The sequence below is a fragment of the Suillus paluster genome (assembly GCF_016628075.1).
Source record: "Suillus paluster strain FC165 chromosome Unknown EDB91scaffold_459, whole genome shotgun sequence".
In the NCBI taxonomy this organism is placed as follows: Eukaryota; Fungi; Basidiomycota; class Agaricomycetes; order Boletales; family Suillaceae; genus Suillus; species Suillus paluster.
Genome location: NW_024538019.1, coordinates 1 through 15,779, shown reverse-complemented (window position 1 = coordinate 15,779; position 15,779 = coordinate 1). Strand labels below are relative to the sequence as shown.

Below are 15,779 nucleotides of genomic sequence, written 5' to 3'. Positions count from 1 at the left end.
GTTACTTCATTTTATGTTTCAGGACCCAAGAAAACTGGGGTAAGCATTTTCAGAGGTCCATACGACGCAGAAGGAGGCGAAGAAAGTCCGCGGAGCGAATGAAGAAAAAGTTGGATCGAAGATCGGTAAGTCGTGATGTCCGCTGTTCAGATCTAGAATGAATAAAACGCTATACGCAAGGTCGGTAAGCCGCTATGTCCGTTGTTCAGATCTAGCCATTTCTTATCAAGCGAATATAGAGATAAGAGTACTCCCAAAGCGTGGCATCAACACTCAAAGAAAGATAAGACTCGGGAGAACGCAACAAAAATAATCTAATGACACTTTCTCATAGAACGGGAGCAATGTGAGCTCCGAATCAACCGTGAATGGGCGCTAGAAGCGATGTTGAAAGTTGCATGTCACTAAGTCTGCCTGGCGTATGCGCTATGGCATGCTTCCTAGTGCAATTGCAATAGGGTGAATTATCATCAAGAGGATAGCGGTTGTTGTGGGTTCCAAACATCGAACCAGGGGAAAAGCCGCATGGCCATACGAACCAGCGAATCGATGATTGGCGCTGCCTAATGCACATATCAAGTTCGACCTGGACCAGCAGCCCAATCGGTGAGTCCTATTCAACATTTGATCATAAACCCGGCAGAAGAACCAAATCCATTAACCCTAAAACACTTTACCATAACGAGCTATGGCTTCCGAATCCCCTGCAATTCAATCCTTGCGGAAGGTCCGCCCCAACACAAGCCAAACCACCAAGTGCGAAGCACAAATTTGAAGGCCATGAGAAGGCTATTCGTGATTTCGTCTTCGTACAATACGTACATATCGTGGGGCGGTTCGTCGAACGGCACGATACGCATTGTGGCTAATATTGTCAGCGGGTGACACTAGTGCTATCTTTGTTCGAAAAGCGGAAAGTGGCGAAGTTGAGGTGGGCCCGATCGAGACGAAGCAGTTCAGGGTGTCGAATCTTCTTCAGGAAATAGAATTGCCATCGGACGGACCACTCTATTTTTATCTGGAACCGCAGGACTGGCGAGCTCATTGTTAACTCACCCCTGGGGTTGTTATCTGTAATCGGTGGTATAGTCGTCATCAACACCTGCCGACTGGTTTGGAGTTATAATTACAATGCTTTTTCATATGGTGGTACTTATCTACATACATTAATCCACCGCCAAGTATTGCGTTTGTACCGTGATAACTTACGACGAATCGCGGCATTGTGAGATTATAGTGCTTTGTGTGCTTAGACGCAAGGAGAGCTATGTGACGGCTGGTCTATCGCCTCGAATCTGTCAATCTGCCAGCAGAAAATTCACTATTCTATACATTTTATCAGATGGTGTCTAACTGATTATAAAGAATCCGAGTCCTCGTCAAATCACTTGGTAAACATGCGCTCAGCCTCGAAACAATTCATACAAACATAGCTTCAGAGCTTTGACTGCCTTAAGATAACACCGTATTTCCTGTGCAGAAAGTCGGCCATAATTTGTGCTTACGGATAGTCAATAGCAATCAAATAGTTCCTTTGAAGGTAACATACCAAGCTCTCGTGGACACTCATGAGGAATCTAACGAAAATTATATCAGACACGGAAATGATTCAATATGGAACACAGACGAGATGACCACACTCGACGAGAATGTTAGATGAATTTGCGGTCTGCGCCACACGCGCTCCTTCGCGGCTTGCTCTGCCGTTGGCCTATTGCATAATGCCTATTAGTCAGTGATTTTGTCCTGCCTTCCTGGCTTACACAAAGTGTCTCAGTTTCCCGGGGACAACCCACAGCAACTCAATGTTCTCTTCGAGCCTTTCCAATGACTCCCAGGCTTCTCGGCTAGCTCGTGGGTTAGCATAGATGAGAGCCTCATGCACGGGAGACGTTTTCAATCTGACACATCCGCTTGCATCCTCGTACAGTCCATGATCAACATAGAGCCGAAGTACGTCAGGATGCCAAGTGGAGAACATGGGTGAAGATTTGAAGGAACGCAAGGCATCCTCCCTACAATCATAGTCAGCGCTCTGACGCGAGGGTGATGATCGAAATTTAAACACCGTGACGGCCATTGTTCGCGCCTTACCAAGGTAGCCCCAACTACGAACTTGTTGAACTCCCACGCAGGTCCTTGGTATAGATCGATTATCGCATCGACGAGAATCATTGAGGAAAACAAGGCCGGAAAGTTTAACGCGGCTAAAACCCTTGGAATACCATGAGATTCGACAGGTCTTCAAAACGCAAACGGCATACAAGGAGCAACCTCCGAATGAGTGTCCTGCTGCGACAACGGTGCGGGAAGAGAAGCCATTCTTTTGCCGTGATTCGCCAATCGACGCATGAAGGCGAGGAAGTTGAATGGGTAGCGTAGATGTTTCTACATCTTCCGGCATGTAATTGATGAGAAAGTTTGCAATGTCTCTCGCATTGTCAGTCCAGTCAACTGCTGTCAATTAATTCCAAGCGAGCGGGTAGGAGAGTTAACCTCTTACAGCTGCTGCCGCTGAGATTCTGTCTGTTTAGCAGAGCAGAGTCCCCATGTTGCACTGACTCCAATGACCATATCTCATCTATGGCACCACAGGTAGTTAGTAAATAACACAGAGTGGCCTCCCATATCTAATCATAATGGGTAGTCATTCTTAGCATACCGACAATAAACACTGGCAGAGACTCACTTCTTTCGGAAAGCCCGTTGCGTGCGCAAGAAACAAGGTGATCCCCTTCGTTCTAGCATTGGCCTCCTTGCCCTTTTTTGTGTATCGGTTGACACAATTCCATAACAACTTTTCGTTCGTAAACCCGGCGCCCTCAGCTTGCCGGACCTGCCGTTCCGTGAATTCATGTCCTAGCTTCATGACATCTCTATTCGAAGAGCGAGGAGGCGGTTCGGGGACCGGAGCATCTGGAGTGGCTCTGGGATTGGCTGCAGGTATGACATGCGTGCTGATGTTGTATACGTCGAGTAGTTTATCGGTCCGGGGCTTGTAGGGCAGGGGCGGGGTCTCGATGTGCCCTTCGTGAGGTTTAAATGGCACCCATGGGCACGGTGTAACAGTCGCCCGGAGTGTTGTAGGAGTGTAAGGGGTTGAGAGAGGCGCCATTGGATGTCAACGCGGCATCCTGCCTGGAGTTCTATTTATGTAAGATCGGTGTAACTGCGAGCTCATTCAGAATCACTGCGGAAACGAAATGACGAGACACAAATTAGACCTTATCGAACCACCCAAGGGCACTGTCTGGAGACCATCATGATTCCTACATAAGGCTATGGACCGTCTATATCCACACTCGACATCACGGGGTGTTCGCTGGTGTTCGAATGGAAGACGAGGAGGGGAGCCGAACAATATTGAGACGGCGGCAAAGTCTACCGCTGTCAAAGACTATCAACCTGATGCAGATTTCCTTCGGCACCTCGGTGACGAGTTGCTCACGAGCCACGAACGAGCTCAGACATCCTAACGCAATTTGTTAGACACGCGCATAGTCAGCAAGGTTAACACGTTCTAGTGACAGTCCTAGATTCGTGGAGCGGTCTACGCCAGGTGTACCTGTGCGGAATCGAATTGTCTGCGTTGGTGATTGGCATTTGTAATTGAGGTCTATGGACCTTTTTTCGTGTCCTTACATAGCTTTGAGCAAACCTGATTTTGATAAGTCGAAATTCGCAATTGCGGCAAGCCCCATTACCTTAACTCGGGCGCCAACTGCATACGGCAGAAACGTTGCTTGCTGCAGGTGTGTAAGTACGAGGGAAAGACGGAAGATGAGCTAAAATATTTTGAACTCGTTTCATTGGCCATGATAAGCAGTACAAGGGCAAGGAACACGCTGTTTCTGGTGATGTCCGAAATTAAAAGTCTCACACCCCCTATTACGCACCATTATTAGGTAGGAGTACGTATATTACCCCGCCTACTACTCCGCATTAGTTGCGAGCGTCGAGCCTCGTCATATAATTGTCAGTCATTTGTGCAGCGCGTTTAGTAGCGGAGAATAGCGACAGTATGAGGCGTGCCGCATACGATTTGAAAGTTCAGTTGCGGCGTTACGTCGACTCGAGATATGTATTGATCAGTACTAGACTGTATCCTTGTCGGGCACTACACCTGACAACATAAATTTCCGCCCATCATCTCTATTGAGCGCCAAGATACCAACTGTGCTCCGTGCCTTTGTTGCATCTCTGAAACTGCATCTCCCGATCATCGCTGAACTAGCAAGGCGTGCTGGAAACTGATGTCGAGGCACCACTCTGATCAGCGTTCTAATCCCAGAGATTCTCACGCAGACCTCTAGCAAGCGTGACAAATGTTGAAATCGCCATGGGTGGTCTAGGATGATTCGACGATGAGTCTGCCAAAACAACACTGGGGTAGCACGATCGTAGAAATACGAGAGGAGAAGGATCTTTCCGTAAGGCAAAGCGTCCAGGAATGATGGCTGGTAAACGCCATAGGTTTGAGTTCACAGATACTATTGCAATCAATCAATAAACACGAAGAGAAAAACGAACTGACTCATCCCTAGCCATGACGAGCTCTAAGACTCAATTGCAAGCCTCAACACTGCCTATATGATATCGGCAGTTTATGATCGGGGCAACTTTTGCCTCGCGCTCTGGCATATCCCACGACACTGCCACACACCGCCCCATTGTTTTCATGATCATACTTGTTCTCAACTCCATTGACACTAGAGTCGTTGATCAATCAACCACCCTCACAGGGTACAGGCAGAGCGCTTGTCACTTAAACCAGGTATCATATAACCGACGTGCTGGATACTCAACCTAGAATTCACGGTACGCGCATCATTAGCCAAAACGGTAGAAAGGAAAATGCCCCCGGCTCCAGAGCATCACATCATGTAACCGTGCCTGAACAGAATATCATCGTCACGAATTGACAATCACCCTCCTGGTGATGCGCAGCACTCCCTTCGTGATTCGGGAAAAATCCAATCATAGATGGAAGCAAAGAGGCCAGGGGACACCGACCTGACGAAAAATTTGATCCCGCGGAAGCATCAACGATGGAGGCTTACAGATCCAAGGCTCTGCCATGATAACTTTGCGTCAAATTCCGAAAAGCTGTATAAATCAATAGATAAGCCAGTAAGTACATTTCATATACGTATCCTCGGAGCTGGCATGCGCGGACGACATGCTGACAGCCTGAAGAAGTACAATTACAAGTCCTCGTGCAGGGGATTTAGTCGGTTGATTCGTGAGACGTTGAAAGTCGAAGCTTTGAGGTGTCTATGTGCGCGCACGCATGGTAGCGCAGTGTACATGCGAGTGGACTGAGATATGTGTAAGACGAAGACAGTCGGAAGCTTGACGGTAGTCAGATGGCTGTGCATCGTTGTTTGGCAAAGCCTTTGGATCCAAACAACCGCTTGTTTCTTGCTTGTTTCCGACAACAGTCGAGTATGATTAGGAACCTCACCTCAAAACTTCCTGGCATCCCGACGACGATTTCATAGGTGGATCTATATTGTTAGTGAGATATTCCCTCATGCAATGTTGGTTGCAAAGGTTCGTGAGGGTTGGGGTGGCACTTGCAAGGTGCGTGTGTCATTAATATTGCTGCAAATGTCGACGATTGAACCTTATGTCCTCGCGCGCATATCTTTTTGACGCGATGCCATGAGTCCTGTAGAACCTGCTCGACAATGGCTCATTATTGTTTCTCTAGCCTAGGCCCCAACTACAACACAACCATCCTCGACGCTGCACGGGCCACAGCCCTCCGAGTCAGACACAGACATCGACATTCGATTTATCATTCAATGAACAATATCGACAGTGTACAAGTAGCGCGCTTGTAACTTCTCCAACGGCCACGCCGATTTCACGATTTACGCGGGGGACACCATACAGACAAAGGGCTGGTGATCCCTGGACTAGCCACAATGATGACCATGGCAGATTTTGGAGAAGGTTTGCCGCCATGCCGCATATATTTTTTTCATCCACGGGACCGACCCGTGAACAAGGAGACGTGTAACAAGCAGTCCTTGGTCACACGAGGGATGCATTCAGGGCGAATATGAACCTGACGGATAATACATGAAGACAATAAGTGAATGTCATCGTTACTACGTCCGATGGCGCAGGCACAGACCAACACAATATGAATACATAACAAAATCACCGGAACCACTGTGAACTTACCTGACGTGCCAAATTCCCATTGTGCGCACCCCGATCTCGCCAGTACAATGTTATCTCATTCAGATTCTAGTATGTGCTGCAAGGTCATTCTGGCGAGGGAAAGATGCCTTAAACATGTGCAGGATAAAGTCGTGCAGAGTTGACCGGAAATGAATGGCAATGCGGGCTCTGAAACAAGAATGAGTCGGCGAAGCTGTTGTGAGAGGGAGTCCACTGCGTTGAGGATATGGCATGGTTCACAGAACAATAGAGAATGATGTAGACCCTGTTGGGGAGATCAAACTTGAGCTTGAAGCTTGACATCTAGAAGCTGTCCGTCGTTGTTGGGTCAAAGCCCTTGGATCCAAACAACGTTTCTGAAGGTTAGGCGTCACTTGCATTGCAGCTGACCATGGTTAGGTTGCCGCGGAAGAAACCATGTAAACAGAGGAATAACCTATATGTCGATACTACCAGTGAATGTAGTGACAAATGCAGTATCATGAGTTGCGAGCGGAAGTAAAAGCACCTCTACGAAGGAACGTACAACCAAAGCGTACATAAAAATCCAGTCGATACCGCCCTAATCATCGTGGTAGTGTCCGCGAGGGAAACATATTCTGTCAAGGAATCTGTTGCAGCTGCCTTCTATGGTCGAGTCCGAATCTGAGCCATGCTCGGTGTGATAAGTGACGAAGCGTGATGGGGAAGCGTGTGATGAACCTGCAGTGCCTTGCGAATGTTGAGCTCCGTGTACAGCTATACCTTGCGATGACGATACCGCCTGTACAGAGACAACTTGCGACGATGGACCCGCCTGTGAAGAGCTACTTGCGTGTGTTGCAGTGGCAAAGACTACTTGCGACGATGGACCCGCTTGTAATGAGGTACTGACGTGTTCTGCGGCAGTAGCACCGCTCGTAGCTGCCGATGCCTTTGTTTTGCGGACTCGCTTCATCGCAACGTATCTCTGTTATCCGGTCTTCAGCACGAACAGAATTGTAGATAAGATGGACTGAACGTTACCTGGAACCCGCGCGCAGCATATATATCGACGACCTCGGGAGAGTGTTCGTATCTCCTCGTTGGAGCCATTGTGGCAGACGTTTGATTCTTCCCTCGACCGAGTGTTAGCCATTTCCAGATGATGCGATTATCTTCGCTGTCGAGCTCGGCGGGGGAGGTGGGATCATCGGGTGGTGGGGTGTGCCCATCGGTGGTAGGTTCATCATATTCGTCTTTGTTTGCTTTGCTCGCGTCGAGCACAGCATTTGCGGAACACTGACGGTCCATCATGATTAAGTGATAGTGCGAAACCCGAGAAACAACTTGCCTGGTCGCTTTCCTCGGGATCTTCTCCTGCTCGAGCCTTCCCTCCAGATATCGGTTGGTTGGGCGTGGGATGCACAGGCGGGTTTTGGTGAAGACGACGTGCAAAGAAGCTGTGCTTGTTGCACTGTTCTGGAGTGGACTCGTTTGCTGGAGGGCGATGTCGAGAGATGATGTTCCGGAAGTGGCGGGCTGAGAATAGGTGGTGAAGACGGGGACCAGATGATGCCGAAGGAGGAGATGGCTCGGAAGACTGCGAATGATTACTGTCAGTACCAGCCTCATTGCATGATAAAGAGTTCTACCTCAAAAAAGTTGTTGTATGGATCGTCGTGCCCGTCCTCGATGATACCATCACCCCCCGTAGCATCAGCCTGTGACAAGTTCTGTGAGCAAGGCAAGCAAGGCAATGAAACACGAGAATACCGACATCAAGGCAAGATGATGATGGGCGTTCGGGTCGAGTTTCCTGCTGTGTAACTCGACTGTGATCCTGTTGCAGTATGGGTGGTCCAAGCTCAGGAGCTATGTCTTTGACCATCCATAGAGTGAGTTTCTTGTCGCATCCACCATATGCCAGGTATGCTCCATCTCGAGAGAATGACACACAGCAAAGGATTTGGTGGTCCTGATGATGAAATGGCTGACCGAATGATGGACAAAATGGCTGACCAAGTGGCTGATAAGACTCTGTGTCCCATAACTGGGCAACATCATTGCCTGTGCACGCCAGGACATTGTTTTCGGGTGAAAGTGCGATGGAAAACACGTTATTGCCATGCTTGAAGCGATGGAGTGGTTTGCCTGAGGTGCTGTCGAAAACACGTGCGAATTCGTCGGATGCGGAATAGATTTTGCTGCTGTCCGAAGACCACACCAACGACCTCACCTGTATCCCCAGGACTTCGATGGGGCCGACGACAAGCTTGCCGGTCTTCGTGTTCCGGATGCAAATTGTTCTGTTCCTCCCGCCTGATGCAATTCTATCTCCTGAAGGTGAATATGCAAGTGCAAGCACCCAGCCTTGCTTCGTCTTGATCGGACCCACTTTGACTTTTCCGGTTTCTACTTTTCGAATGAGGATTGTTCCATCGTCGGACCCGCTGGCTAAATGGCTTCCGCTGGGAGACCATGAGAGCGACCGCACCCCCTCGCTATGACCCTTCCAAACGCCTTCCATCATCTCTCCTTCGATGTTCCATCGCTGAACACTTCCATCCTCCCTCCCGCACGCAATCGTCTTCCCGTCCGGTGAAAGCGCCAGTGAATATATCCTTCCACCTTTCCCTTTCCATGGTTCGCCGACAAGAAGTCCCGTGTCGCAGTTCCACTTCCGCATCGTGCCGTCCCACGAACCACTCACGATGTGGGCATTGTCGTGCAAGAAGACGAAACTCCATACAGGCCCCTCATGTCCCTCAAATTCGTGCTTCGGAGTGGGTCTTGTGGATTCCGCTGGGGTTGAAGTTTCCTCGAGGGTCTGCCTTTCAAAGGATCTAGCAGCCATGGTAGCTCGTTACCATAAGTGTCTGGTAAATCAATCTAGCAGTTTGTGGTCAATTATGCGGGGCGAAAAGTTGACCAACACTTACTGGTCGGTCTGCTGGTATCTTCCCTGGGAGAAAGCTAGGCGTATTTTATATATTCTCGCAGGCATGAGGCGGCGCTAATCATCTACTTATTGCAGGCTGTGCAGCCATACAGCAATTCCTCCCATTTCGGCTAGTCCGACGTTTGCAAACCATGATCCCCACTACCCTCTTAATATTATCCATCTCATTCACGATATCATATTCGCACGGTGAACTACGTTCTTGTGCATATACTCAAGAGTCAAGACAGACAGTGAGCTTTATCCGTCAACGTAAACTCTGACGCTTATTCTTTCAGAGCCCACATTGCCGTTTATTTCCGATCATTCGTGCTTCGAGTCCTCGCAATCCTACACACGTTTGTCCACCCACCAGACACCTTGCCATATTTTCCAAGATCTGAGCAAGCTAATATGATACTCATCAGCAGATCGCAGGTGTGAGAACGAGCACGAGAACGAGAAAAATCTGGGTGCGCAAAGGGAATTTGGCATGTCAGGTGACCCCACTGTGCGTCTGGTTGGCCATTTGATATTCATGTAAGCGCCTGTGCGTACCATTAAAAGTGACCACGAGTACAGATGCCTCCCCTGATTGCCTGCATGCATTTCCCCTTCCCCTAGACCCATCCCTCGGTGACCGCGGAACACTCGTTGCACGTCCGCCGTGATCCATGGGTCAATTCCGTTGTAACTCATCGATATCCTACGAAAGACTTATTCTTTCAATGTTAGCAGGCTAAGGACCAAGCACAAACGAATACAATTCTTGGTGCCTGTGGCAATGACGGGTATGTTTCTCCACCTCTGCTCAATCCATCCAATTAACTTCCCTGTATACGTGCGTACACTAGATGAATTTGACATATTCGAGGACAAGTAGGACACTCCCTGGGAGGCGCCCTTGCGGAGCTTGAATGTGTGTTCATGACATTGAACCTTCCCTCTAACATCGCTATCAAAGGTATGTCCATACTCACTTTCAATTGCAAGGGCGCGGGATACTCAGCTGGAATTTTTGGGCGTGACATATGGTGCACCCCGCGTCAGAAATGCAGTATGGGCTGCTCTCTTCGATTCTCTGGTAAACTCGATTTCCCTCCTTGCTGTCCTGCTTTACACTGTTTGTGTCTCACACTTGACGAAATCACCTTCCTTGCAGGGCATACCTACCAACCCTCGTCCCTGTCGAAGTCTCTGAACCCCGCGCAAAAGAATGGTTTCGCTCACTCTTAAGTGGCGTCAACTTCTTGCACGTAGTTTTCTTAGCTATCTCTTCTAGCATCATCTGGTGACCCTTAGCCCTCCCTCCCACCCCCGGCTCGTCGCTTCTGGAACGTCATTTCTTGACACCGACCACCGGCAGACGAGTCCCCGCAAGAACATCCAAAGCGCCGTTTTTTCACGCGTCGTACTCGCTCAAACACACCTTTGCAGCCCGCAACCAGAAAACTCACCCAACCAACGCCAGAAGTGAAGGCCCAAGCAGGAGACGAATCCGACAAAAGTGAGCAGAATGTCGGCCTACCAGATGTAAGTCCTGATCTAGCTCCCGCACTATTGTTTCAATGTCTGGCTTTTCAGTGTCCTGTGAATGCTACGCTCACTATGAGTAAGGGTAAAGTCGAGCAACGAGAAGCTCGCCGGCAAAGAAAATCGCAACCGGTGTCCGGACAGCCAGGGTCATCGCTGCAAGTTGTGGTTGGAGACACTCAGTGTTTGCAAGCCACGGAAGGTTCACCATAACACGTGTCCCATCGCACTTCATCACCGCCTATCACAGTAATGACTCAGATGCGGACTCAATCCAAGGTTCCTGCAACAGGCTCCTCGATAAATTATGTTTAACTTGTGGATGCTACCACGAGGATACTTAGTGCAAGTATTTCGCCGTGCTTTTATGTGTGTATCCTTCATTGGTTTTGAGCCTTGTTTTTCTTTTCTTCCGCTACCTAAGTACAACATATACTAATCCATCACATTCTGTATGTTATCTGATGTTTATCTTCGTGACTACATTCTGTACCAACTTGAAATGTCATCAGTCTATTGAAATCTTTGTACGCCTTGCACTACACCGACCTACCGTGGTTGGCTTTGACTTGACCTTCAGCACAAATCGGTTGTTTGAATATAAAAAAACAAGGTTTAGTATTACCAGGAAAGCAGGTATGGAACAAGTATGATTGTGACGGTTCTCTCGGCCGCTTTGAACGTTGTGTAAATTTCGTCACCATGTCGATTTCACAACGTGAGTTTGAAATTACAGATGCCTCTGCATGTACCTGTCGGGATGGTCGGTGGAAAAACAACCTTCGAGTATTGATGGATCGAAGAGGTTGTCTCGAAAACTGACGTAGAACAATACAGAATAATGTAAACCCTCTTGGGGAGATCAAACTTGACCTTGACATCTAGAAGCTGTCCATTGTTGTTCAGTCAAAGCCCTTGGACATTTCTGAAGGCTAGGCGTCACTTGCATTGCAGCTGACCATGGTTAGGTTGCCGCAAAAGAAACCATGTGAACAGAGCAATAACCCACACATCGATACCACCAGTGAATGTAGTTACGAGGCTACACATACGAGAATGTAAAGTGATGAATGCAGTACTATGAGTTGCAAGCGGAAGTACAAGCACCTCTACGAAGGAACGTACAAGCAAAGTGTACATAAAAGTCCAGTCGATACCGCCCTAATCATTGTGGTAGTGTCCGCGAGGGAAACATATTTTGTCGAGGAATCTGTTGCAGCTGCCTTCTATGGTCGAGTCCGAATCTGAGCCATGCTCGGTGTGATACGTGACCAAGTGCGATGGGGAACCGTGTGATGATGAACCTGCAGTGCCTTGCGAATGCTGCGCTCCGTGTACAGCTATACCTTGCGATGACGATACTGCCTGTCGGAAACAACTTGCAACGATGGACCCGCCTGTGAAGAGCTACTCGCGTGTGTTGCAGTGGCAAAGACTACTTGCGACAATGGACCCGCTTGTGATGAGGTACTGGCGTGTTCTGTGGCAGGAGTAGCACCGCTCGTAGCTGCTGATGCCTTTGTCTTGCGGACCCGCTTCATCGCAACGTATCTCTGTTGTTCCCGTCCTCAGCACGAACAGAATTGTAGATAAGATGGACTGAACGTTACCTGGAACCCACGCGCAGCATATATGTCAACGGCCTCGGAAGAGCGTTCGTATCTCCTCATTGGAGCCATTGTGGCAGAAGCTGGATTCTTCCCTCGACCAAGTGTTAGCCATTTCCAGATAATGCGATTATCTTCGCTGTCGAGCTCAGCGGGGGAAGTGGGATCATCGGGTGGTGGGGTGTGCGCATCAATGGGAGGTTCATCGTCTTCGTCTTTGTTTGCTTTGCTCGCATCGAGCGCAGCATTCGCGGAACACTGACGGTCCATCATGATTAAGTGATAGTGTGAAACCCGAGAAACAACTTGCCTGGTCGCTTTCCTCGGGATCTTCTCCTGCTCGAACCTTCCCTCCAGGTATCGGTTGGTTGGGCGTGGGATCCACAGGCGGGTTTTGGTGAAGACGACGTGCAAAGAAACTGCGCTTGTTGCACTGTTCTGGAGTGGACTCATTTGCTGGAGGGCGATGTCGAGAGATGATGTTCCGGAAGTGGTGAGCTGAGAATAGGTTGTGGAGACGGGGGCCATATGATGCCAAAGGAGATGGTTCGGGAGACTGCGAATGATTACCGTCAGTACCAGCCTCGTTGCATGATAAAGAGTTTTACCTCAAAAAAGTTGTTGTATGGATCATCGTGCGCGTCCTCGATGATACCATCACCCCCTGTAGCATCAGCCTGTGACAAGTCCTGTAAGCAAGGCAAGAAAGGCAATGAAACATGAGAATACCGACGTCAAGGCAAGAGGATGATGGGGGTTCAAGTCGAGTGTCCTGCTGTGTGCCTTGACTGTGATCCTGTTGAAGTGTGGGCACTGCAAGCTCAGGAGCTATGTCTTTGACCATCCATAGAGTGATTTTCCTCCCTCCACCATATGCCAGGTATGTTCCATCTCGAGAGAACGACACATAGTAAAGGTCTTGGCGCTCCTGCTGAAATGGCTGACCGAGTGGTTGATGTGACTCTGTGTCCCATAACTGTGTGACACCACCAAAGCCCACACATGCAAGGACATTGTTTTTGGGTGAAAGTGCGATAGACCATAAGGATCTGCCATGCTCGAAGCGATGGAGTAGTTCGCCTGAGGTGCTGTCGAAAACACGTGCGAATTCGTCGCAAGTGGAATAGATTTTGCTGCTGTCCAAAGACCACACCAATGACGTCACAGAAATACCCAGGCCTTTGATGGGGCCGACGACAAGCTTGCCGGTCTTCGTGTCCCAGATGCAAATTGTTTTGTTCCACCCGCCTGATGCAATTCTATCTCCTGAAGGTGAATATGCAAGTGTAAGCACCCCCTTTTGCTTCGTCTTGATTGGACCCACTTCGACTTTTCCGGTTTCTACTTTTCGGATGAGGATTGTTCCATCGCTGGACCCGCTGGCTAAATGGCCTCCGCCGGGAGACCATGAGAGCGACCACACCGCCTTGCTATGACCCTTCCAAACGTCTTCCATCATCTCTCCTTCAGTGTTCCATCGCTGAACACTTCCATCCGCCCTCCCGCACGCAATCGTCTTCCCGTCCGGTGAAAGCGCCAGTGAATATATCCTTCCACCTTTCTCTTCCCATGGTTCTCCGACAAGAAGTCCTGTGTCGTAGTTCCACTTCCGCATCGTGCCGTCCCACGAACCACTCACGATGTGGGCGTTGTCGTGCAAGAAGACGAAACTCCATATAGTCTCCTTATGTCCCATAAATTTGTGCTTTGGAGTGGGTCTTTTGGATTCCGCTGGGGTTGAAGCTTCCTCGAGGGTCCGCCTTTCAAAGGATCTAGCAGCCATGGTAGCTCGTTACCATAAGCGTCTGGTAAATCAATCTGGCGGTTTGTGGTGAATTATGTGGGGCGAAAAGTTGACCGACACCTACTGGTTGGTCTGCTGGTATCTTCTTTGGGAGAAAGCTAGCAAGGTAGGCGTATTTTATATATTTTCGCAGGCATGGATTCCATGAGGCGGCGCTAATCGTCAATCCGCAGGTTCATGCGGCCATACAGCAATTCCTCCCATTTCAGCTGGGAAAATCGTGATCCCCACTACCCTCTTAATATCATACACCCCATTCACGATATCGTATTCGCTTGGTGAACCATGTTCTTGCGCATATACTCAAGACACAGACGCCGACCTTCATTCGTCAACATGGCTTCTGCCAATCACACCCATGCATTTCTCTCAGCTCACATTACCATTTATTTCCGACCATTTGCGCTTTGAGTCCTCCCAATCCTGCACATGCTCAAGGGTTCTCCCACCAGACGCCTTGTCATATTTTCCGACATCTGAGCGAGCTAATATGATACTCATGAGCGGATCGCAGGTGCGAGAACGAGAACGAGAAAGATCGGGGTGTGCAAGTGGAATTTGGCATGTCAGGTGACCTCACTGTGCGTCTGGTTGGCCATTTGATATTCATGTAAGCGCCTGCGCGTGCCATCAAAAGTGACCACGAATACAAATGCCCTCCCCTTATTGCCTGCATGCATTTTCCCCTTCCCTTACACCCGTTCCTCGTGCGACCGCGGAACACCCATTGCACGTCTGCCCTGATTCATTGGTCGATTCCGTTCTAACTTATCGATATCCTACGAAAGACTGATTCTTTCAATGTTAGCAGGGTAAGGACCAAGCACGAACGAACACAATTCATGTGCCTGTGGCAATGATGGGTACGTTTCTCCACCTCTGCTCAATCCATCCAACTAACTTCCCTGTATACGTGCGTACACTAGATGCATATATTCGAGGACAGGTAGGACACTCCCTGGCCTTAGTATGTCCATACTCACTTTCAATTGCAAGGGTGCGGGATACTCACAGCTGGAATTTTTAGGCGTGACATATGGTACACCCCGCGTCGGAAATGCAGTATGGGCTGCTCTCTTCGATTCCCTGGTAAGCTTGATCTCCCTCCTCGCTGTGCCTTCCCCGCATCTGGCCATGTGATGAACTACTAAATTCCCGGGGTAGATCTCGGATTTCCAACGCGTTAACAATAAAGACGTTATCCCGATCATTCCGGGGCGCCTTATGGGCTTCTCACATGTCCAGGGAGAAGTCCACATCATCCCAGCCGTATGAACTTTGACCAGCATATGAGTTGCAGTAAAACCCATGGCATGACGAGATTCATAACATACAATTGCTTCTTGAGCTTAATCGGAAGTTAGAAAAGCAATAATATCGTGAACCCAAGAAGAGTGTAGACAATAAGGTTATAGATAGATTGAGTAACGTGACTGTGAAGTCAAGGACGCGTTATTTAGATGTGTTTGCGTAGTGTTCAAGTGTGATAGTATGTGATTTGAATAAGCTGTTTCACTTAATTTTCTTGATAGGTTGGCTCTGTCTCTGCTCATCACAGCAGACGACGACGAGCAGTACTCGTTCTCATTCTAACTCGACTTTGATTCTCGCTCACGTTTGCCAGTGTACTTGTATACCCACATCAGTCCCCAAGTCTTATACATTTAGCAAGCTCATACAACGGATTCATTTAGCATCTAACCATGGACTCCCCAGTACCAGAAACAAATGATGTCTTCTCCCT

General features: G+C 48.9%; 2 protein-coding genes across 2 annotated transcripts; one reads left to right on the top strand and one right to left on the bottom strand.

Moving 5' to 3' along the window:
• Positions 1–6,739: 6,739 nt before the first annotated feature.
• Positions 6,740–9,007, bottom strand: EDB91DRAFT_1352317 (WD40-repeat-containing domain protein; the record flags this gene model as incomplete). Its single annotated transcript, XM_041326154.1, has 5 exons — positions 6,740–7,141; positions 7,198–7,452; positions 7,505–7,753; positions 7,806–7,874; positions 7,931–9,007. 5 exons carry the CDS (start codon positions 9,005–9,007, stop codon positions 6,755–6,757), a joined length of 2,037 nt encoding a protein of 678 aa, XP_041168488.1. The 3' UTR covers positions 6,740–6,754.
• Positions 9,008–9,584: 577 nt separating this feature from the next.
• EDB91DRAFT_1089943 (uncharacterized protein) lies at positions 9,585–10,837 on the top strand (the record flags this gene model as incomplete). The annotated part of the gene is made up of 8 exons (XM_041316609.1): positions 9,585–9,602; positions 9,716–9,781; positions 9,807–9,882; positions 9,966–10,010; positions 10,056–10,125; positions 10,254–10,347; positions 10,529–10,624; positions 10,676–10,837. The coding sequence occupies 8 exons, from the start codon at positions 9,585–9,587 to the stop codon at positions 10,835–10,837; spliced, it is 627 nt and encodes a 208-aa protein (XP_041168487.1).
• Between the last annotated feature and the right edge of the window lie 4,942 nt (positions 10,838–15,779).